The 26,261-nt window shown below is 34.0% G+C and overlaps 1 protein-coding gene across 1 annotated transcript in view; it reads right to left on the bottom strand.

Moving 5' to 3' along the window:
* The window catches only part of SEMA3E (semaphorin 3E), a 243,267-nt gene that overhangs the window by 27,577 nt on the left and 189,429 nt on the right, over positions 1-26,261 (bottom strand). Inside the window, exons 5-13 of the mRNA XM_058725250.1 lie at positions 24,353-24,446; positions 13,937-14,056; positions 12,677-12,819; positions 11,350-11,464; positions 10,872-10,941; positions 7,804-7,948; positions 5,417-5,639; positions 2,822-2,913; positions 551-592 (exon numbers count right to left, since the gene is read on the bottom strand). Of these exons, the coding sequence (XP_058581233.1) occupies positions 551-592; positions 2,822-2,913; positions 5,417-5,639; positions 7,804-7,948; positions 10,872-10,941; positions 11,350-11,464; positions 12,677-12,819; positions 13,937-14,056; positions 24,353-24,446 (1,044 nt within the window). The remainder of the gene's footprint in view (positions 1-550; positions 593-2,821; positions 2,914-5,416; positions 5,640-7,803; positions 7,949-10,871; positions 10,942-11,349; positions 11,465-12,676; positions 12,820-13,936; positions 14,057-24,352; positions 24,447-26,261) is intronic.

Here is a 26,261-nt window from a genome sequence, read left to right as displayed (position 1 = left end):
AGCAATTTACACTCCAACCCATAGTGCACATTAACACTAAACATTTAAAAGAGTAATGAAGATACATACAGAGAGAATGACATGGAATCAACTGTAAGATCTGTTGTGAAGTAAATACAAGTAGCAGAGCAATGAACGTTGCATGTTCTTGTCTGCCTAAACATAAATGGTTATTTATAAATAAATTTGAGGTAATATATGTACCAACTACTTCTGGAAAAAGTTTCACCAGTAACTGGTTCTAGTAAAGTGGAGAGGAGTTTGTGTTTCACTGCACATTCTTTTGTGTTACCATCATTACCGTTATTTTTGCCCTTAAAAATGTTAACAAAAAAATTACAGAATAACATCCTATCATGATTATAGAGATAAATCTACTCTCATGTACTTTCCTCCAATAAGAGAAAATAAAGAAACCTATTACATGTAAACCACTATGTATTTTTACTAGAATACAACTGTAACTTGTTTATGTATAAACACATGTACTTACGCTCTTCATTCTTGCCTTTACTCACATATAGAACACAAACACATACACACAACTTACTCTCTTTGAAGAAATCTCCATAGAAATAATAGGAACTGGATCCTGCAAGACATTTTTTAAAGTTGTTATTAAAGAAACATAGGAATATACCTTAATATGGTTGTAATCATCTGAACTCCTATTAGGTATGTGAGTGGTTCTATGCTAGTCCATAGCTTTCATTTTAGCAAATCAATAGGAAAACATAATTACATTAAAATATAGCTTTCTTAAAAAAAATCTTTTTAATGGAGTAGAACAGATATGTAAGATGAAAAAAGTAGTGGCTAATCTAAGTAGCTTACCATTTGTTTCTGAAATGTAATTTTTGTATTTGGGTTTGAATATTACCCTTGTTTGGGAAACCCAAATATCTCTAAATAAAGTAATAAAGGCACAGCATTCTTTCTTACAATTTGAACCAGTAGAAGTGAAACAGTTATGTCTTTCAATTGGTGTTATTATTAGCAAACCATGTGATCTTTAATTGTTTTAATCCAAGTCTAATCAGAATACTTTTCTGTTGGGAGTTATTGTGGTCAAACACTATGAACCCAGGATGCTCTGAGAAAGATGAATAACTTCATTGCTTTAGAAGTGCACCAGAGGAAAGAAAATCTATCACAATGTTTTGAGAGCCCGTGTGTTATTTTAGGGTTGGTGATTAAAACTAGAGGGTCTCTAATGAGTATCACAACTCAGAAGGATTCTGCAAGCAGACAAGCAAGAGGCAGGTGGGATCTACACGATGGATGATTATCCTTCAAAGAATTATTTTTTGAAAGAGAAAATTTGATCCCGTGTCAATATTTTTTTTCAGTATTTTAAACTATAGAACACTTTATTCATGCATACATGCACTTATTTATTCATTCAAGTGATAATGTTTTTTAGTGTTGATATAAACAAGATACTGTGGGGGAAGGCTCCTAATATAGTAGCTATGGTCACTATTGTGAAATGAAATCTTACATAGAAATCCAATATGCAAGATAGACAAAAACATAGCTGCTCTGGTTGAGATAGGAACATGGTCAGCTTTGGGTGCAGCTATGGGGAATCTAATCTCCAGGACAGCTAAGGTGAAATGAACTGTTTTTTATCAATAAAGATATTTTCATACATATTCATTACATACACATACAGTCAATCTTAATAATTTACAGACTGTTTTTTTTTTTTTTTGCAAATTTTCTGAATTGCTTAAATTTATTTGTAATCCCTTCATTAATACTTATGGTGTCCTGTGGTCATTCATGGACATGTGCAGGCACACAGAAGCAATACATTTTAGTTGCCCTATAAGTATGACCCCAACAGAGGTCAATCATTGCAACACTCTGCCTTCTTGTTTCAGCTTTTGTATTGTAAACAAGTGTCCTTTCGATGGTCTATTTCGTGCTTTGTGTTGGCAATTTTGATGTTTAAAACAGCCTTTAAGCAAAGTGTTGAAGCACTGTATAGTGTTTCTAAGCTTCAAAAGGCTGTGATGTGCATTGTGGGAAAATACATGTGTTAAATAAGATTTGTTCAGGCATGAGTTATAGTGCTGTGGAACAAAGTTCAATGTTAGTTAATAAACTATATATGATATAAGGTGTCTATATAAAAACACAAAAAGAACAATGCTATATATTGATCAGTTGACAAAAATGTTGTGACTAGAGGCTCACAGGAACGTAACCTTCTATTTCCCGTAGGAGCATCAGTCAGTATTCACTAATTTAGTGTTCATGGTGATTCTAAAGACCATAACTGCCTTAAATATTGAAGCTTGAGTCTGTGTGTGTGTGTGTGTGTGTGTGTGTGTGTGTATGCATGCATACAGTTGTTTTTGTCATGTCTAATCCTCCCATTATCATTTTGCAGTTTTCTCTTTTTTAGTAAATTCTTTGTGTAATTGCTATGTTGTAATAAAAAGTGATATGCTTATCATACCCAATGTGCACAATATGAAACCTACTGCTTTGTCTGTGTTGACAGTACATTTGTAAAATGAGACTCTGCGATAATGATTCTGGAATTCGTATGTGGTATATGTTATTTCTTTAAGTCACAGTTCATGCTAGCTAGGTTAATATATGCATTTTCATTTGAATAGTGTACAATAATCAAACAGATGCATCAGGATTTTAAACCATTTCTCACTTCAGATTCACTCTGAATTCACAACATACCTGTTAGAAGAAAAAAAAAAGTGAGCCAGCATCTTTAATATTTGCAACTCATTGGCAATTGTTAATACATAAATGTTGGCTATTTCATTTCATTTTATTTTTTTACTAAAAATACCTTGAATATCTGAAGTTCTTCTAGAATTACTTCTTCCATTGATTCTGTTTCTTGGTTATAAATCGTGATTACTTTCAGTACAATTCCATTATCTGTAAGAAAGCAAAAGAAGAGATAAACCAGAAGCTTATCACAATCTGGTTTTCAAACAATTAAAAACCATGCAGCACCTATGAATTTGAGTAAGATTTGAGATCTAGATGTATGAAAATTTTACTCATTGTTAGTTAAAACAATATGACCACTCATACATTCATATTTTAAAATGGCAAAAAAATAAAAATAAAAATAAAAGGGCAAAAAAAATAACTGTATGTCTGGCTAAGAAATAAGACCAAATAATATGTAATTATTTTTCAAATAATGTGATTCAGAAACTCAATTAAAGACTGAGAAATCAAAATATATTAATATATATACACTTATATCTGGTACTATATTACATATATATACACTTTTAATAAGAAAAATGTCAAGTATATACTACTGAGTGAACACCATAAGTCCTCCCGTACTAGTCATTTAACTTCCGTAATTATCAATAATTTTATAAATTTAAATTCATAATTTAAAATTTCACCTAATTTTTATTATACTTGATATTCTGAGCTTGTTCTTTCCAATAAAAATTTTAATAAGACACTAATTTGCTGGTAAGAATAATGTGGTGTAGTGCTAAAAATAGCTCAGGAAAAATAAGCACTTTGAAGGTGGTGGTCTAAGAATTTCTATGGTATCTAAGCAGTTTGTTTAAAAATTACCAAATCATGAGGGTGGGTTAATAAAATTTGATTAAAATAAAAAGAGTAACAATTACCTATCTAATACATGAAAAGGAATCCAAACTATAATTTTTAAGCCAAGAATACATAACACCTTAAAATTATTATATCAAGCAAAACACAAAGATGAAACTCAAATTATTAATTTGCAACTAGTGACTTGCAATAAAGACCCTTCCTATATACAGTATTTTATACACACCCACACAATATTAAAGCACAGGGAAAAATCATTATCATTTGTGAGATTTTCCAATGTACTCACCACACATTCATCAAATATCTTCTTTTGTGTCGAAAAGCCGTGGCTCAATATGATGGTATCTTTGAGTTAAAAATCATTTACATGATAGCATAAATATTTATCTGATATTTCTGGAATTCTCTCAAATAGCTTTGGTCAATCTAACAAGAAAGTATTTCTAAAAACAGACTTGGACTGATACACTGTTTATGACCGGTACTTTTCCAGGTCATAAATATGTTAAAAATAACAAAGCTTTTCCCATGATTATTTTATCAAATATTTTTCTTACTTATGAAACTTGAAAAGAAAAAGCTCTATTAATGTCATTATGAGTGAATTCATGGCCAAGTAATTTGAAGTCTGTTAAAGAAACGTGACACTTTGTTAATCTTGAATCTGCAGTGCAGAGAATATCATGAACATTAACCTCCTAAAATAAGGATAAAATACAGCCTACACCAGAGATCAATTTCTGCAAATCAGATGAAGGTTTCCTTACTGAAATCTTTGCTTTTTAAAAAAGTGTGAGTGGAGAAGCCCAAGCACCAATATTAGTATCATATTCTGGTTCCTGATCTAAGTATATGCAATGTCTCTGTAGAATTATGTCTGTGATTAAAGTTATGTATGGTAGGATGCTTACTCTTCTAAATACCAACTGCTATAGCAATGATTATAATGTATATTAAAAAAAACAAAATAATTTAAAAGATTTTTTAAATGTCTATAGATTTTTAAAGTACTTGACAGAATTTTTATCTATTATCCAAATGCCAAAAGTTTCAAAGATTTCAAATTCTCTTCCACAAGCTGTATGTATGGAATTAAAGTTATATATTTATTTGAAAATGTCCCTTTTCAGCATATTTCTTTGTTTTATTAATGCAGGATATTATAGCTTTGCTCTAAAAGTTTGCCTCCATTATGGGTAACAAATGGCCCATTTTTGTACAAATGGATGATTCTGATGGGGCCTGATAAGCAGTGTTGTGATTATAGACTCAGGTGAAGTTACTGTCCCAAGCTGTTTAACAAATCTTGAGACCTTACTTAACAGCCAAAGGCGGGAAGGGATTTGGGGACTGAGGGCAGAACCATACTTGCTAGGGCAGCCTATTTCCTCTGGGAGAAGTTCTGTCTGGAACCAATGCTGTTTATGAAAATCAATTAATCCTAATCCATTTATTCAAGGATATTGACTGTGTATCAAGAATTATGGGCCGTAACCGCTTCAAATCCTCTCTTCCACTGCAGAGAAAAAGCAGTGTGCAGGGGCACTTGGGTGGCTCAGTTGGTTAAGTGTCTGACCTCGGCTGAGGTCATGATCTTGTGGTTTGTGAGTCTGAGCCCCATGTTGGGCTCTGTGCTGACAGCTCAGAGCCTGGAGCCTGCTTTAGATTCTGTGTCTTTCTCTCTCTCTCAAAAATAAATAAAAACATTTAAAAAAAGCAGTGTACAAATGGGCTAATGGATTAATAGATTTGTTGATAGGTTTTAAAAAATATTAATAATGTTAATGATTTTAAGATTCAGTTCATGCATCTCAGTACTTTGTAATCTCTTTACCTGTCCCAATAAACAAGACATCATATTGGCCATCCTCAGCTTCCACTCGATCCACTGCTATTTGTTTCAGGTTATATCTTCCATCTGTTTTTACCAGGATTGGTTTTTTATGGGCAGGTTTTATGGGCTGGTACATAAGTGGATGGCTTCTTGCAAATCGGATGGCTTCATCAGGATAGTCTTTGGTGGTTCCGTACCTCCCACCATTAACTTTGCTTGCACACTGCAATACAAGTGGATAATATTTTTGTCTTACGCATAAAGAGCAAATTTGCAATCAATTATGAAAACAAACAGAAAACTGGATGTGTTCAATGAATTAATTGCACTTAGAAATACTTAGTAACTACATATCCTTCATTAGAGAAATAAAATCTGCATTAACAATTGCAAATAAAGACTAAATCATCCCAAACATGCAGCACTAGAAAAAAATACAGAAAGCAGTGAAATCTTGGGAAAGTGAAGTATATTTAATACTGTACAATTTGAAGGTGGTAAAAATGAGTATCATCATAAATACTGTTATTATTTCCCATTTTCTGAAATTTTTAAATTTTTCACATTGTAATTTAAGTTTTGAAGATAAACCATGTATTGTTTACAACAGAGCAAAAGCCTCTTTGTTGTGCTAAATCCTCCTCCCGAATTAAGGATCACAACTGCACAGAACAGTTTTCCCATTATTGAGACTAAGATAATATGATTGGTGATGGTTTCAGCAGACTCACTGACTATACAATCTTAGTGCTGTAACAAAGAAAACTATTTAAATCCTGTCAGTGTTAATTAAGGAAAAAAACCCCTCTCCATTCTACTGTAATCTGCATGAATTTATATTATTTCTGTATGGATTCAACACAATAAATTGAGAAAGTGAGAAATATTTGCAAAAACATGCTTAAATTCTTAATTTATTGACTCTAAAAATAAATGTTCAACAGCACCTAAGTAACGTCTTAGAATACCTTTAAGTGTGTTGATTCATGCTTGTTATTAAGCACTCCCTTATTTCGTATATTTCCCTCCAGAATCAGCAGCAATTGCAATGATTATGTTGATAAAGAATTTTCCACTTTAGAGTATAAATACAGTAGTGTAGTAATCAGATTCTGCAAAGAGGGCATTTTTAATGGTCTGTTTTAAAATTCAGGTCATATTTCTTAATTTGGCCTGAATTTTTCACTGGAGTGTACTTACATGATACATAATTGGAAACATTCTGGACCAGCCTGGAAGCAGTTCAGTAACCAGTCACTTCCTCCAAATCTCCTTTAATACCATGTGGTTTCAAGAAGCATTTCCAGCAAAGCCACAGGAGTGGGTTTTCTCCATTTAAATTGTAATTTCAATCAATAGAGTGAAATAAAGTATACTTTATGTCTTACTGGAAGTAATAATTTTAAGCTAGTGAGAATGATTGAAATGGTAAAGCTTTACACTTGTTAATGGAGGTAAGGTTTGTTTCCACTTTGAATTTTGGCTCTGCAAAAATGGTTTCTACTTGACTTGCAAGTACTTGTGGAATGAGCACAGCGATGGGTTTTCACCAGCTGCTCAAGAAAACGTCTAGACTTTTGACTTGTATGACAAGTTAAATGTTTGTTCTCCGTGGTCTGTGAGCACATACAATGAGCTGACATTTTTCCAACATAGTTTTGCACAGGACACATGACACAAATTCATCATCATTGTCATCGGCATCATCGTTTTTAGATACACATGTAAGTAAAAGCACAAAAGCTTGGCTAATCAGGGAGAATGTCAGCAGCATGAGTTCACAGGTGAGTGGTGAAACTTCTGGAACTCTAGGAGCACTTTTGTATTGGCATTTTCCTTCTAAGAGCCAGGAAGGATGCTGAATGAGATGCTAAGTATACTGGTAAGGTAGAGAAAAAGCTTAATTCAGTGATGCTAAAGTGAGAAGAAAGGAGAAAGGGTGGCTGGGGGAACTTGGAGGCTGACTCAAATATTAGGATGTGAATACATGGTAACTTTCTCACGCTTGGAAATTCTATGTGGCACCAGTTCTTCTGAAGAAATGGAGGAATAGGATACTCTCTTTACTGGATGTTTCTGTGTTCACCAGTTACCTCAAAAATAAATTTGCTTTTGGGGCTACTTAGCCAAAATATCAATGACAATCTGTACTTTATCAGGCTGCTTAGATGTTCTCACTGTAGATTTTTTTTCCCATTAAATAAAAAGCGTACAACCAGATACAAGAAGTGGTATTTCTTTACCATGCAAGTAATGAAGCACATTTTTAGGTGTAGAATTTCTTAATTGTTTAATGCAAGTTTTGTAAAGCATCTGAAACACTGAATAAAATATTACTAAAAGAGCCTTTAAAACCTAAGAATACTTTGTTCAATGTCTAAACTTACAGAACCAGGTCTTGGGTAAGGGACTTTTCCTTCATAGAGTGACCAGTGGTATTCAGGTCCTTCCTTATGTGCATATGGTCCATTAAAGGCTGCCCGGATGCTAGACATATGATAGACACATATTGCATGCCCCCTAAATATGTTACTGGAAAAAAAAAAGATAATTACTACACTGGAGCTGACTAGCAGTCATCCAATCAAATCCTTCAGACTACAGAAATAAGGATAAAGTCTTTTGGATAAAACAGTTGCAACATCTTAAGTACAGGATATTCTACAAATATGAACTACTGCAATATTTCAAGTACTGGAACTCTAAAACTTACCATTTCTTTACCTTATTACAAGAAACTGAAAATGGCACTGTTAGACTAAAAAAAGTGACACTTGTCACCTCACTTAATTTCTAAATCTTATATTGTGTCTTTATATTTTTTTAAGGAAAATATCGCCTGAATATTTAAAAAGATTCATTCCCAAGCTGAATTACTCATTTTTTTAAAGTTTATTTATTTTGAGACAGGGAGAGAGCATGAGCAGGGGAGGGGCAGAGGGAGAGGGAGAGAGAGAATCCCAAGCAGGCTCTGTGCTGTCAGCACAGAGCCCCATGCAGGGCTCCGTCTCAGGAACCGTGAGATCATGACCTGAGCCAAAATCAAAAGTCAGATGCTTACATGACTGAACCACTCAGGTGCCCCTGAATTATTCATCTTAAGCTTTATCTCCTTGTATGCTGTTTCATATTCTGAGTAGACAGTGCTCACCTAATCACTACGCTGTTAGTATTGCTAATTCCGTTTAAATTTTATTTGATTTCTCAATGTATATGATTAAATAACAAGTTAAAGTCTCATGAAACTTTGGGACTTTGTTCCATTCTTTATGTTAGGTCATACAGGCATTAATAAGCTTGCTGTATGTTCCCTTCTCCAGTGACTTCCAGGTCACTGAAACTGCACTAGAGTGGAAAGATGACTGGATTACACTAGATTAATTTTGGGAAAATGACTTAAATTATATAAAACTCAGAATCTTTACCTCCAGAACTATCAGCAATTAGAATCATTTTTTTAAATAAAAAGTTCTACTTATAAAGGATAAAGACACCAGTTGACTACAATGAGTTTTACTGGGGACATTTGTGATAAATTTCTGCAAAAAGGACATTTTTAAATAATTTGTTTAAAAAATCTGGCCATATTTCTTAATTTGGTATTATCTGAACAAATTCAAACATTTCCCCAGCCTCCTCACTGTGAGAAGCAATATAATTAATGTTTGTGAAAGTGCTTTCAACACATAGTTTCAACAACACATAGTTCGTTATAAACGTAAAAGTTCCTATACTCTGAGACACCTGTAGAGCAGCAGTTATGTTACTGTCTTAGGACATCAATTCACACATTTTATAACACACCTTGAAGCAATTGGAAATGCCTCCAATAGTGAGAAAACCAGAGATAGTCTCCCAACTAAAGTGGCAATAAACCTTTGATCACTATGCTACAAATATCAACCTTTAAGTCAGGTAACAGCTGGGACACCTTTTCCTCAGATTTATGTAAAAAATGAACAGTCAAAATTGAAATTATGGGAAAAAATAATGTGTTGTCTTTGAAATCTAGACAGTTCCATTATGCTATCATTTAGGAAAGTACCGTACAAAGTGATCATACTAACCTGTGGAAAAACTATTCTGGTTATCCCATAGCTTTTATTTATTATAAAACCATGGGATTAGAATGCAACGTCTAAATTCCTTACAGGCATGAAAGCGAAGATGAAGTTAAAAAAAAAAAAGTGAGGACTGTGGACTGTGACAACTTCCAATCTACATTCACTAATTTTCTTTGCATCAAGGAAGAACTGATAGCAAAATTGTTTCCATATTTCTCTGCTGAAGAGAAGGTCTCCTTACAATTGCACAATATTTATCAAAAGAACTTTATTATTTTTTTTTCAAAGTGACCATAAGAAATCACCTGCTGAAAAAAACAAACAACTTTGTGGAGAGATCCAGAACAAGCAAGGTAAAAATTACAACATAGCTGAAGACCAGTGCAGTGCAAAAGAGGAAGTGAGTTCTGTCATTCTATCCTTGTCTAGATAATTGAGGGATATTCTTTACTTCTCATTCCAGTCATTTCGGCTCCAGTCTCTCCTATCTGGAAAGACACACTCAAGAAATTATATGTGTAAACTTTCAACCAAAACTGATGCTAGTAATATTTTTTCATTCATGTACTGCCACACATGAAGTAGTATTTCATTTTTCCCAACACTCCTCAATGGACATAAAATAAAACATGTTAAAGAGAAAAGTAATAGATTCTAGGCCCTAAACTTCAACATCTTATTTAAATTTAAAACATGGAAACAAATCATAAATACGTGTTCTCTGTGAATCCACATAGGACTGGGACAGCCTGAGTAAGAGAGTGAGCATAAGAGAGAGTGCTCTATTTAAGAGCTCTTGATTAAGGAATCAAGGAGTATTTCTTATAGATGGCAACTGACAAGTACTGGTGAACTGATATAAACCAGTGTTGGAAGACAGTCATTTAAAGCAAGAGGTGGGTAAATAAAATCATAGTAATGGGACCCATGGATTCTGTCAAGGTATAATCTAAAAAGCATAACATCAGAGAGCCAGAGGAAAAACTTCCAAAACTGAGTAACAGTTGACAAAGACGTTTGAAAACCTGACTCAGAAAACTATATGACAATTAAAGTAATTATTCTACCCTCTATAACCCAAAACTCAGATCTTATAAACTATATGAGAAGAAAATCATTCTGTTGTAGGTCAGAGAGGGAGGAAATTAGGATACTGAGCACAGAAGGATGCTGGGGTGCTTCAAACAGACACGCAGATCTGAATTGAGATCATGGCTTTAAAAATGAAAGAAAACTTGCAAACATGAGAACAAAGAGAAATTGGTGACATACAAAAGAGACAATGACAATGACAATGGGTCAGTCAACGGTATTTCCAACTTACAGACACCATGAAAGGGTAAGGCATATTTTGTTTCATAACGTTTTTATTGACCATATCCATTTCTCACCTGGTAGTGTTAAAGAGTCCAAATATCACTGGGTTCTTAGGATCTCTGGTATGTAGCAAGAAAATATCCTCTGAAAATTAAAGTCCATTACATTAGTTTTTGTAGTCCTCTTTGCATGTAAAGAAAATATATTGACATAAAGTAGCTTAGAATCCATTACAGATATAAGATATCAATGTCTTTCCATACACGGTCATACAACCCTGACCAAATCACAAAAAAGTGAAATACTTGGCTATTCAGAATGACTCTGAGCTGGGCCTTACGGAAGGAACGAGGTGCTGACTGTAAGCTACACAGAGGGATCTCCTGTTCCTGCAACTCCTTTGACCCCACCATGTGGACCTGGCCAAAATGAGAAGAACGGAAACTTGCACACTGCACGAAGCAAGTCTCCATAAGTGAGATAGTGAGGGTTTATCGAGGGGAACAAACATCAAAGGGTAACATTTAGTTCTTTTAATTCAGTAAGATTTACCTAATTCATCAAAATATGTGTCAATTCCATTCATTCCTGGTACTGAGCAAACAAGTCTTGCTTTGAGGAACGTGCTCCACTTATTGACCAGTATTCTCTGTCCTCCTACATCATTCTGTGACAAACAAAATCATGCAAATGAGTACCAAAAGAACTTTTTAACAACAAATTTTGCAATATTAAACAGGCAGATGGCAAGAGTTGTAGCTTTTTTATTTAATCTGGAAATTGGAGCCTAATCCTCAAATAATACCACAGATGCATTTCCCCATAAGCATTCTTTGAGATTTCCACCTTCTGCCTGGTTAGTATACTTTTACTCTGTCCATTAAATATACTTTCCAGGTGTTAAAGAATGCTAATAGACTGGTGTTTCTTATGTAAAGCACTGGTAACGGTAACCTTCAATATTATTTATTGATAAATACGGTATCATAATACAGTAACCTTCAATATTATTTTATTGATAAATAATCTGCTTATCTCAGAAAAAGCACCATTATTTTTTTCTTTTAGAAAAATCTTGAATTACATACACATACATATGCATACACCATACCTATATGTTTGCACACATATATACACACAAATGTACATCCATGGCTATACATATGTATTTATAACTTTCTTCTTAAATTTATTCTGAAATATCAAAGTAACTTAACAGCTGTAACATTATTAGCAATCTATCAATATATATTGCTCCTTCAGTTGATTTTGAATGTCTCCCAACAGCCTATCTGTTGGTTAAGCGTCCAACTCTTGATTTCAGCTCAGGTCATGATCTCATGGTTTATGGGACTGAGCCCCACATCAGGCTCTGTGATGACAGTGCAGAACTTGCTTGGGATTCTCTCTCTCTCTCTCTCTCTCTCCCCCCACCCTCAAAAATAAATGAATGTAAAAAAAAAACAATATAAAACCTTCAGGAGATGTGAAGTATAATTATTAGACAGCAAATACTGATTTTAGGCAGCCTACAGAATACTAGAAAGTATTTTATAGTAGAAAGCCTACTGGGACACCTAGGTGGCTCAGTCCATTAAACGTCTATCTCTGGATTTTGGCTCAAGTCATTATCTCGCAGTTAGTGAGTTCAAGTCCCGTGTCAAGCTCTGTGCTAATAGCGCAGAGCCTGCTTGGAATTCTCTCTCTCCCTCTCTCTGTGGCCCTCCCCTGCTCACGCTCTCTCTCTCTCTTGCTCTATCAAGTAAATCAACTTACAAAACTTAAAAAATAAAGAAAAAAAAAAAACGGAACAAATGACCAAGGCCTGACCATAAACTGTGAGCTAAGCACACGGATGAGAGAGAAAGGCGGTCCTCACCACACAGAGTCGCCCCACTCTGGTGTAAATTGCATGGGCACTGTTTTCTGCCTCTAGGGCCTTCTCGGTAAAAAAGAAATACACTTTGTTGTCATCTCGGTCTTCATTGTCAGGAATCATATATGAACCTACAAATTTTGGTTCTACAGGTATAAAAAAGTAGAAGAAAAGTAAAACAGCTATTACAAGAAAATGACAAGGTTATTCTAATATATTACATATCACACAAATACTTCAGTGTAACTTTCAACATTTCATGAAGAAATAAAGTTATTTCCTTTAAATGTTGTATGCACATTAAAATCATGTAGATATCTCCATTCTCTTCGCAAACTAACATTTTGTTTGGAACTATTAGAGGCAATTTTAATAGGAAAATAAGAGTCACGAAAGGAAAAATCAGTTTGAAACAGCATACTTTAAAATTCATTCAAAGAACAGATTAGGGGCATGAGGGTGATCATCTGCATAAATTTCCTCCCAAATATATAAAAAGTCAACATAAATACCTAATAGAGAAGTTTTAATAGAGAAGTTTATCAATTTTTTAAGTTCATAGGTTATCTATCAGGGTAGCTCACGGAAGACCATTTTAAGGTAGCAAATGTATTTTAAGTCTTTCTGTTTGTAGTCTAAGGGATCTGAGTGAACCCCCTTGACTGATACGGTATGTCAAATATTTTAATGGTAACATGCTGCCAGTAATGACTAAAGGTTAATAAAAAGGCTAAAAATAACAAAAACACTCACTATTAAATGATGCTTTAATCTCTGGATAGGTCAGGGTGCCCAAATATAAACATTATTCCTTATAATGAATTCTATCAATGAATGGCTACTGATTTTCCTAGGGTTTAATTTGTCTCTAAACACAATGTGATCCTATTAAAACAAGTAAAACAATGGAATCAATTCATCCAAAATTATACCAACTGACAAGAGAAAACAAAGCTACTTACTAGATGAAAGGATTTTTTTGCTTTTCATGTATTTAGTTGGTTTTCTCCATTTAAATTCTGATTTCTAAGTATTGTTATGGGGGTAACATGGTTTTATAATAATGTCAATCCATTTTGATATAAAATGTTATATGTATAATTGCAGATTTTCAAGAACACTACTAATAAAAAAATCCTGAAATTTGTAAAACACTATCAATGGCATTTGTATTATTACTATTATCAAAACATGGCAAGTTTCTCATGAGTTCCAGACTTGTTTTCAGTTCTGATTTACATACTCTTTTCTCCTCAACCCCACCTTTTAACAGGCGCTCGTCGTCATGCTCGGTGCGAATATGAGCCAATCGACCCATGCTCCGGAAGATCGCGGCATCTCTGCCCCAGTAGTCACTGTAGAGGCCAGCAAACAATTCACTACCTACAGGGAAACATCAGTTAAAAAGAAGTCAGTATTTGTTTCTGGATCTGACGGCCATATATAAGCCACAATTACAGTAAACATATCCAGGTTTACTGCACATACAGCCTATGGAATTAATATAAGAGCATGGATGGTATATTCATATTGCCAGGCTTGGAATCCTGACTCGACCACTTACTAGCTGTGTGAACTTGGGCTAGGTGCTTAACCTACCTGTGTCTCAGTTTCCTCACATACAAATAGGAATAGCACTCAAAAGTATTATAAAGAGTAAAGCACTTCAAAGAACAGCTGACATATACTAAGACCTATATGAGTATTTGATAAGTAATGTGATTCATCTTATTTTATTAAACTTCTTTTAGCCTTCATATGAAGGTATTATCATTATTATTGGTACTATATGCAAGTCAGCTAACTCGAATCCTTGGAACAAGAAATTACTTCCATTAACATAATTTTATTTTTCAAATTTTTTTTTAATGTTTATTTATTTTTGAGAGACAGAGTGTGAGCAGGAGAGGGACAGAGATAGGGGGAGACGCAGAATCCAAAGCAGGCTCCAGGCTCAGAGCTGTCAGCACAGAGTCTACCCGGGGCTTGAACTCCTGAACTGTGAGATCATGACCTGAGCTGAAGTTGGACACCTGATTGAGCCACCCAGGTGCCCCTCTGTTAACATGATTTTAGTGTAGGAACCACAAAGTCTGACAAAGTCACGTATAATATGATTAGTTATTTAATTTTAAGTTTGCGGCTTAGATAGGAATGGCATAAAGAATTTATAACTTAATTAGTCAGAATGAATGAAGTTGGCTCTAACATGCGGTGGAGGTCCCAGACTAAAATCAGACCAAGGAACCACAAACGTATGGTTCCTTGAAATGACAACGTGTCCTTGGTTTCAAGAAATGACAATGTGTCCTTGCAGAAAGCCAGAAAGCAAGACATTAAAATAGCTTATGAGAAGGGAAAAAAAATAACAAATAGAAAAATAACATAAAGATACAGGGAACTGAGGAAGACCAGCACATATCAAGCATAGGGACTTGGAGTTCTCTTTTGTCAAAGGGACAACAAAAGATCATCAGTGTGCCCATGAGTGATGCCAGAAGGATTGTCCCGGGCCTATGCAGCATGGGTATCCTGTCCCTGGAAAATAGCTCTGAAAAGAAGCAAATGAGAGTAGCAGAGAGAAGCAGTAACCTCAATTTAGGGTGGTAAAATTCTTATAAAGAATATCATATAACTCTGGTAAGGTTTAAAAATATGTAACTGATGACTATACTGAACTCAACATACTAATGTTTTTCTGTTAAATAAGGAATGTGTACAGATGTGTACACATGGTATTTAAAGTGCTTTACATGTAAGAGAATTGAAATGAAATGTATTTTTATTTAATGAATTTAACTGAATATTTAATTTTAGAATTAGAATTATTAAACTTACAGGTATAAAGATTTAACCAAGTATATAAACAGAATTTAAGAGAACTTGATTTCATGTTTATACATTTTATTAATTCGATTTAAAAACTTATTTCAGCATTTATAAAGGGCTTTTTCTAAGTTAAGGCCTTTAAAAGTCTGAAAAATCTTGAGTAGACTATCTTTGTATGGTTGAAAATTTGAAAGAGCAAATATGTTGTCAACTTAACTGAATTTTTAAAAAGTGAAAATAATTGCTTTTGTTTTACCAGATTTAAAAAAATAGAATAAGGAGATACAAATTGAATTTGAAGGCTTGAGAAAAATAAGTTTTCAGATATGTTATAATTATAAATTAATTTTAATTTATACAGAGGCAAGGAAATAGTTTTTTGTTGTTTTTGTTGTTGTTGGTTCACAAAATCCACTATGAGTACTTAAATAAATATAGGAAATACATAAATAAAATCCAGGTTTCCCACAAAGGAATTCACCTTTAAACTATACATAAATATAAAAAGAAAGAGGAGAAACAGAGGCAAATGTGCAAGAATATTAATAATTAATGAATCAAGGTAAATGGTATAAAGGTGTAAATTTTATTCCTCTTTCAATTCTTCTTTGTATTTGAAAATTTTCAAGATAACAAGTTTAAAAAAAGCTGTATTTATTGAGTTCATCTCATATACTCAAATGTATACTAAGTGAGAGGTGTGATAGAGAAAATAATAGAAACTGAAAAAACAAAGATGCTTTATATCTGAACTTAAAATATAATTAGATAGAGGAAAGTATTATCAGAACTCTTATTTAAGCATAGTCTTTGGTAACAGGGAAAAAAGTGACACAATTTATATCAAAGTCAGTTAGTGTTATATTCAGCCAAAAGTTATGTCTGTATGTAGAGAAGGCATATTTTGAGATAAAATGGTATCAATAGTTAGGAATAGGAACCACAGGTGGGATGCATTCTGCACTACTTGAGCATGGATAAAATGTTAAATTCATTAAAAGGCCTTGGGGAACATTATGGCCTAAATGAATGAGTTGATCCATAAAAGGGTTAATTGACAATTGAACCACCAGAGTGAGGATTTTTCTGAAATATTTTTGTTGTTAATTATTAAACTTCATGATGTTACCCATACAAAATATAAAGTCCATTTTATATAATTATTCTAAGCAAAATTTATTTTCCTAATATGGGCTTGGCTGAATGCTTTATGCATAATGGGTACAAAAAAATAGAGTTCTTAAAAATCATGATCGTTGTCTATTCCTTAAGTTTTTAATATATTTGATTTAACTTAGTTTCTCAAGCTATTTCTAGAACTCTGATATTTGAAAACGCTACTATTATATGAATATAATCCTATTATTTCACATCAATTTCATTGCACTCACCCAGTCTGAAACACTGTGTCAAAGTTGTACTTGTTTTAATCAGTTTTACCAACTTAACAAACACGTACCCCTTGGAGCCACTAGATGGCAACCTTAGGATAGCAAATACTACTATATCCAAGGCAGGTTATCTGCACAACGAAAAAGATGATAGATTACCAATTTTACCCAATTTCCCTTTTTGTATTCAGATAAAAGAAAACAGTTTGTGAGCAATTCAAATAACACAATATGAACTGTATGATTTGAACTTCAAAGAAACCAGACAGGTGCTAAAAAACTATGCTGTGTAAAACTGAACCAAATGTGTTTCTGTTGGAAATGTTAGGTTTTCCTCAGAAGGGAAAGATTCTCCTTTCATAGCTTATTCATTGTAAAGAACAAAATAAATTCAGAGCAATAGATAGTAATTATGCTTGATAAAATACTTTCCAAAGGAAAACACTTTAATGAAAAACCATAAAGTAGAATAAGGCTTTAGGCACAAATATTACCTAATAGTAATTAAATGAGCCAAAATATTCAGCATCATTATAATTGATACTGTTTACAACAAATATGTAAACTACATATCACAATATTTTAATCGACTTTACTTTAAAATTATAACCATCTGACATAATTAAGACAAATTTGTGAATCAATAGTTTGGTATTTTACAGAGTGCAAAAAATTTCTGGATAAATCATATTTTCATGGATTAAAAACAAACATGTCTATAGAGACATGATATTCAATAAACACATTAACTTATCCAGAAATTTAACTAGTATCTTATCTCTTGTGATGTACTGAATATAAATAACCAACTGCATTTTTATGCCATACATTACTTTTCATTTGTTATAGCACTGACTTATATTGGAAACTGATGTTATGTTAATTTTAGATGGTCATGTGTGGTTATAATTAGACAACAGAACATCTGCAGGGTATTTTGACAGGTGAATGAAACTTATTATTGTCATGCTCAATGTACTCTTTTTGTACAGATACAACAATAGTCCTGTCTGCACTGGAAATCTGTCATACTAAGTCTCCAGCTCGAAATCTGCTGTTTGGCTGTGGCCAAACTGTTCAATAGCTCATGGTCTTGGTTACCTGTAAAATCAGAGACCAACATGTAATTTCTTGAGCCTGCCAAGCTTTTATGTTCTCTCTGCCTGGGAATGTTTTGCCTGGAACTCTGCATCTCCTTTCCTGTTTTACCTCCCATACCCAGCAACTGCCCATTCCCTCCATGAAGCCTTCCTTGGCTAAACGTTTGTTAGTTAAGTGATTCCTAGTACCACCACAGCCCTGGTGCCTATTTCTATCATACTGCTCATCCTACTGTATTTTAACTGCTTATATGTTTGGCATTATGTCTCACTAGATGTAGGCTTCTTGATATGTCTTGTATGTTCTCTTGCACAGCATCTGGAATACAGGAAATGCTCAATCAGCATTTGTTGAATCAGTGAAGAGCATAATGAATTAATAAGTGAGCATATTTAAAAATTATTTTAGGTGTTTAAATTAAGCTATGAAAATACAATAAGAACACTGAGGTCAAGATCCTGATTTCTCACAAATCTTCAGGAAAAAAAAATGATTACGCATTTATATGAAAAACAGACTTCCTTGAATTTCTGTTCCTTAAAAAGCTATATTTAATCATTTTAATTCATGAACACAGGACTCTATTTTCTTCCAGTATTTGTCCCTTATAGTTTCAGCCCCCAAAACTGTGTCTACACTAAATTGCTTATATGAAAGAAAATAAGACAATCATTTGACTCTTCGCAGGATACAAAGTAAATCCACTGTAAATAATTCCAAGTTACAATGCATCATTGAAATAGTTTTCTACCTAATTCCTTTTTTTACAATACAAACTCTAATTGAAGTTTCAGTTAAAAATATTGCATTGCCTTAGTATTTTATGAAAGTTATCAACAGCTTTGCTCATGGGCTGTATACTTACTAATTGATTCAAGATTTTATTCACCATGTTTGAAATACAGATTTTAATTATTTGGTAAGAAAAAATACAGTTTATCTTCTTAAGATTTACTCAAGCATTTCTATTTATGCTGGAAACGTCTACACATCTAAATAATGTAAAGTATATTTTATATTTGCCTTACGGATAGTACATGCCTGAAGACTGATTTAACTGCCTCATTTTATAACTCAATTCTATAATTCTTTTAGGAAATCATTCTGATATCAGATGCATCATTTTGCAGAATGACTAAAACAGGCATCATGGCAAACAGAAACCAAACGCACTTGAGGGGAGAGGAAGGATACGAATGATCCGTATGTTCCAACATCCACAACCCAGGTCCCACTCACTCTCTGCTTAGGATGCTAAAAGAAATCAGGCAGAAAGTATCCCCCTATAAGTTACAGTTGTTGGGACTTTTTTTTTTTTTCTTCTATCCTTATAATTTTTTTGTTTGTTTTGAGGAATCCATAAACAAAATATTCAAAGAGCCCCTTAGAAACTCATAGTTACAGCCAGAAGCAACAGTAAGCAAGTGGATAACTGGCATTTTGCCAAATGTGGGAGAGCAACAGACTTGGATAAGAAATTATAGAAATTCTTGAGGTGCCTGGGTGGCTCAGTTGGTTGAGCGTCCAGCTTCGGCTTAGGTCACAATCTCATGGTTTGTGAGTTCAAGCCTCGCATTGGGCTCTGTGCTGACAGCTCAGAGCCTGGAGCCTGTTTCAGATTCTGTGTCTCCCTCTCTCTCTGCTCCTCTCCTGCTCATGCTCTGTCTCTGTCTCTCTCTCTCAAAAAAATAAACATTTAAAAAAATTAAAAAAATATATATTTTTTAGGGACAGATGCTATATAAATGGAATGCCTTCAAGAAATAAGCCAATACACTTCACTTGCTATGTTTATAGAGGATGAAATTTTAAAGACATACATTTTACCTTCATTTAGATGGTTTCATTTATTTTTCTAATATTTATGAAGTCATATTTTGTGCCAGAACCATTCATTCATAACTCTGTCCTGAATACAATTAATTTAAAAGGAACATTTATTTTTAAAAAATTTCATGCTATTAAGAGCTTGAAACAATCACTTAAATTTCCCCATGCATATATTCCAACCTCCTTTCATTCAATCAGCACTGACCTCCAATTCACAGAATATACAATGAGGAAATATATTCACAAAGATCTCATTATTATGAATAAAAGTGCAGGAAGAAAATTTCAGTGGCTATAAACTTTTTAAATTTATTTGCTGAAAAAGGTAATATAGGACCAAAAAAAAAAAAAAAAGCATAGAAAGAAAATTTCAGTGAGTAAAATATCTTATTCATGGTTATTTGTTGAAATAAAATTTAGTCAGTCTTTAACTTCAGAAATATTCTAAAAATATCCTAACAACAAAGCGAACACTTTGAAAGCAAAGAAAAAGTACACGACAAATTAGAATGATACCCTCCAAATGCTAGTAACATGCATGTTAGCATACTTTAGTCGCATCAGGTATGGTAAATATTAAATGGCACCTGGGACTAGTGATACAAATCTGAGTCAGAATGAAATGTTAAAAAAATGGCAACAGAACTGAGAAGGCAAAATATAAGGAAAATCCTGCAGTTGCTGAAGGTGTTATCAACTTATTAAGAGTACTGCAATATTACACCCAACACAGGTGATGAAAAAGAGTCAGCCAAAATTTCCTTCTGGGCCAAAATGATATATGACATAAAGAAAAGATTTCTTGCATTTTTTGGGTTATTTATTTTGAGAGAGAGACAAAGAGAGCAGGGGAGGGGCAGAGAGAGAGGGAGAGAGAGAGATTCCCAAGCAGGCTCCACACTGTGAGAGCAGAGCTTGATGTGGGGATTGAACCCGCGAAACGTAAGATCATGACCTGAGCTGAAGTCAAAAGTCGGACGCTTAACCGAATGAGCCACCCAGGTGCCCCAAGAACCTTGACTTTTTATTTGGTAGCAAGGTAAGTACTAAGTATCTTTGGATGAAAGGTAGAGGCAAGTAATGTAGCAATTTATTTTACTAAATAATTCATTGTTTCAATAAAGTGTTTTTAAAATCAGGGTGTGATGTCTTATATTCTTCACACAGTTACTTAAGACCATTTAAAATACAATATTACTAATCACAGTGGGGGGGGCGGGAAATGTGGCTAAACATGTAGAAATTTTGCACCTGCAATATGAATTTATATGCTACCAAGATAACATATTAATACCAAGTGGCATTTGAAGAGCAACCTAATTAATATAAGATTTGATATCAAATGATTTCTAAACATAGAGAACATAGCTTGCTTTACTCCTAAAAACCTGTTTCACATGGAATCACTGCACGATACAGCATTTCATTTCTACATCAGATTATAAAACATGGTCATCAACTTATCTTTTACCTAGCAAATACTCTTTTCTTTAGTTTTTCCATAAGATTTTACTTTATGTGATCTTCAGCTAACTGAATTTAAGTGACTGAAATGAAAACTGTATATAAAGTTGAGAAATTAAAGACGTTCTTTGATTTGCCAGCACATTTATTTTTTTCCCTTTGGGGGCCTTGTTAGTTTTATGAGTATTGTTACAAATTTGAATTCCTTATCATGACAGCACATCTTAAGGTGAGCAGGCACTAAACAGGTAGCGTGACCTATAATTAACAAGGAAACGAAGAAGTATCATGGCCTAAAGATGGTCATCATTTTGCTGAAGTCTTGTCCTAACCCATCAACAGAGAACACGTGTGGCCATAAAATACCACATTAACGCATTCTTTCCCTGTCAGTAAGTTACATCAAGCTTGCCAAACTCCAACTCAGGTAGCTCCGTTTTTCCAGCCCAAATTCTTGCTGTGTTTTCAATTGGGTGAATTACTTCTACTTCCTCTCTTTTAGAGTTGCTGGCTCACACAGGTTATCAGGTTTCTATCTCAGTGGCTGCTTCATATCTACAGTGAGTGAGTGATCTTTCAGAGGTACTTGGGGATGAAAGCTAGTGGATAAATGTCAAGAATTATATTTTTATTTCTTCTCTTTGGAGGGATTATTCCTCTAACTTTTGTGTTTGGTTTGGAGGGCTCTTAGGATTTGATTTCTCTTCTGAATAAGCGAAACAGCCACCCAGATGGCAAGCACTTCACATTTCGGCACAGTGTAATTTGATTTGGAAGTTCAATGAAACTCACTTGGAAATGTCCCTCCAGTAATATTTCCCCTCTTAAAAAATTCAGTTTTAAGTTCCTGGTTTCATGCATAAATAAGCTCCAGGGAGGCTTAGTGGTGAGTGGCAGGGTGACTGAATAAAGTGTTTCAACCTTTTAAATGAAATGTTAAAAATAAATGGAGTTCTAACCTTCTTGGGATTTCTCTACAGATGTAGTGTTCACTCTGTAATTTTCAACTTTCAATATCATTAATAACATTCTTATGAATATTCCAAAATTTGTTTTTGGTTTGTTTGTTGAAGGATATTGACTCTATTCAGTGAATATTTATAGAAGTCCCATTCTGTGCAAGATGTACAGAAAAAGGAATAAGAAAATCTATTCCAAACATATTCCAATTTTCAATCTATGAACTTGCCCCCCACAAAGCACTGAAAGCATTAGAAACAAAAACTGTTTAACAAATACATATATTTTAATTCATACGTTGCCATTTCTAACATTTATGGATCTGGCATTCATTAAAAGTATCATCCCCCAAATTTTGATTCCTACTAAAGTTTAAACTTACTTAGCAATCTTATTTTCATATTTAAATTCTCCTTTCCTCATATCTTTTTCATACACACACACACACACACACACACACACACACACACACACAAATAGGTTAGCAGAGGAACACAGCTACCTTAAAATACTATTTTTCTTTAAAATTTTCTATTCTTTAAGAATATTACATATCTTTATTCAACCTTCTGAAGAACTTCATTACTATGTGAAATCTCATCTCAGAACTGCACTGTATTTATTTTTAAAAAATCTGCATACACCTGGACCTATTAAGTTCAAACCTATGTTGTTCAAGGGTCAACTGTATGTATCACCAAAGCTCTGCTTGCTTGGACTTAAGTACTGTGACTGGGGTGGGGAAGCACAGAGAGTGGGATTGGGATCCAAGGCCCATCAAAATCAACTGTCTGGAATAAGTTCAGGGGCTATAAAGTTCTTAGAATACACAGGAATATCTTTATCAACACAAAATCAATTATATGGTATTTTCATTATTCCTCAGTGGGGAGTTTTAAGTGTTAACCCTTTAGTTTGAATCTGATGTCCCTACATGTTATTTTACACTTTCCCATTTTCTGCAAACAGGATGACCTAATAACAGCATACAACTCTAAGCAGTGCACGCGTAATAATAGAAATTTGTACGTCTGTGCCATACCTATAACAGAACCTCACAACACTGTGGGGGAAAAAAAAACAGATTTCTAATGGCACCCAGTTAAATGTCAGGGATAGCTTTCTTCAATTTTACACTCGGAAACTCCTCCACTGTATCTTCACAGTGCTGGAGTACTTTGACAAGTGGGCTATTTAAAATTTTTTTTTAATGTTTATTTTTGAGACAGAGAGAGAGACAGCATGAGTGGGGGAGGGCAGAGAGAGAGGGAGACAAAGAATCTGACACAGGCTCCAGGCTTTGAACTGTCAGCACAGGGCCCAACACGGGGCTCTAACCCACAAACCGTGAGATCATGACCTGAGCTGAAGCCGGACGCTTAACTGACTGAGCCACCCAGGCACCCAACAAGTGTGCCATTTTTAAACCCCAAGAATATAAGAGAAACAGAAAAAGAAGAAAGAAACAAAAAGAAAAAAAAAGAAAAATTTCACTGTCTCTTAAGTGAGGTATTCAGGTACCTCATCTAATTAAATGGAATCAAATGGAAATCTAGATCAGACATGGCAGCTTTTTCTATTATTTCAATATGGACATTTAGTACAAGTTTAAACTGGTCAACCTCTGTAGTTTATATTCTAGATTAACAGGAGTTTAGATAAGTAACATTAATTCTCAATTGAGATGACCTTCTACTGATACAGAGAAAGACACCAAGAAGAGAATCTAAGCTCCCCGGAAATCAGAGAGTAAAATATAAGTAACTAACCTATGTTAAAACAGTTCAGTTTCTCTAGCTGGCGATGTTTTTATAAAGTGTTCCTATAACTGCATTTTTTGAACAATAAATGGCACACTGCAAGGTGTTTTATATCAGGTATTAAGTAGAAATTTGTGTTTTCAGAATGAGACACGCATACTTTATAGCAGCTGCACTTATTTTAGAGTTAAATTGGCTCAATTTAGCATGGTTTGAAATTTAACATTCTCGTTCTTAGAACCAATAAATATGACAAGGCAACACATACTAAGAAATGCTAAAAGAATCGGACTGACGTTTCAAAATCAATATGATGACCAACTGATTGTGGCGACAATAATTACCGATTAAGGTAGAGATGAAGGATGAGCTGGGATCAAAAGGGCACCTGCCCCTTCCTCTTTCTGACCTGTGTGGTTCCAGATGAAACAGAGGATCCTACAAAGAAAACCAGACAAGCCATTACGTATTTGCCAACTTTAATAAGAATCTAACTGCTCGGAGAAAACATAAACATCTTGACCTTGTACAGAACTGCTATCGTAAACAGGGCACCAGAGAGTAACATCAAGTTATTTAGGAGCAAACTCGGTTTTGTAAATAAATAGATGGGTTTTCAGGCCCACGTGGATTCTCTCCCTCCTTTCTAGTAGGTATACAGGTGATGAAATGAAAGAAGTTATTGGCAGTTTTTATCACTTGAGCGGAGAGTATTAATTACTTTGAGATGTGTCAGTTAAATACTCCAAAGAAATTAAAACTTGCAGAAGAAAGGTTACTAAAAGGGAGGTTCAGCGACAAATACAGAAATGGTCTTTTATTCCAGAAAGGCCACTAGTGATTTTTTTTTTTGAAGCATCCGTAAAAGATGAAATTTTCTATCAATTTTGATTATTTATTTCCATTTTCATTCTTCATCACATATTCTTTGTATAGACACTTAACTTTAATAACTTAGAGAAAGATGGCTGCATAAATAATTACTGGAATACAGACGCATAAATAAATGTCACATTAAGAGCAATATGTCAGACTCATGTCATGTAAATGAAACTGGAAAATAAGTATTTCCGTGAAGAACCACTACTACATTGGTTCCTATTGCAAGCCCATAACCACAGAAAAGTTCTCTGAATATTCGCAGAACTCAAAACTCTCAGCACATTTTTATAATTATTATTAAGTGTGCTATAAATGTTTTGGGTAAAAAAAAGTACTTTGGGAAAGTGACAATAGGAATCCATATGTAAAATTTTGTAGGAAAAAAACCCCACTACTTTGCAATAGAATATTGTTGATACTGCCCATCGGTATCTATGAATAGCCCTGTGCATCTGTAAACTATGAACCTAAAAACAATCCTAATGTCCTGAATAACCTTTTTGAGTTGCCAGCACTTTTTTCAAGCTTGATTTTGACTTTCTTAGCCACACTCCTTACTCCATTTACCTGTTCTGTCCTTCTCTTGCATTGTTATTTGACACATTTTTCTTTCTGTCTCTGATTTTCTAATATCACCATTCTGATCCTGTTGTTCTAAAACCTTTCCAGTAAATGCAGAGTTCACCTGACTTCTATAACCTTCCAGTCTTATCCTCGGAATTGACCTGTGGGAATTGACAGCCTATAGAGCAAATGTATGCTCCTGACCCAGAGGTGGCTAAAAGCCATAAAATTTTTTTAAGTCCAGTTTTTATCCCTACTCCTACCTTTCACACAAATTAGCAGAGAGCAAGAATACCAATAAATAATTGGAGACATTTTTGGTTTTGCTCCTCAGAGGTGAACAATTTGCAATGACACGAGAAAAAAAAAAGTTTGTTAAAATGAGACCGAATTCTTGGTCCTCCCACCTAACAGCTGTGCTGAACGGTTTTCATCTATTTGCAAAACTGACCCACAGCACTATATGAAGGAGAAAGAGATCAAGTGTGTGAATGTAACACTCGTCTGACCTTTAGTCACACTGCCACTTTGTGGATTATTTGAGAAAAGTAGGTAGGACATACATTTTACATTTTTTCTAACACAGTCAAAAGTCCCAATATTTGGTTATAGAAAACCAGTAAAGAGACTGAAGTGCTTTCTTAAATCAAGACTTTCTATAACTTCAAAATTCTGAAACTCAACTTTTTATCACTAATGACAGGTAAAGGTGATTTACCTAATGGATAAAATTAGATACCTTCAGCACTAAAATTGAAGAGAAAAACAAATATGTTGCTTATTTATTCAAGTCAGCACAATATATAT

The sequence above is a fragment of the Neofelis nebulosa genome, chromosome 4 (assembly GCF_028018385.1).
Source record: "Neofelis nebulosa isolate mNeoNeb1 chromosome 4, mNeoNeb1.pri, whole genome shotgun sequence".
Taxonomy (NCBI): Eukaryota; Metazoa; Chordata; class Mammalia; order Carnivora; family Felidae; genus Neofelis; species Neofelis nebulosa.
The sequence above is the reverse complement of the archived record's forward strand: the minus strand, read 5'-3'. Positions and strand labels throughout refer to the sequence as shown.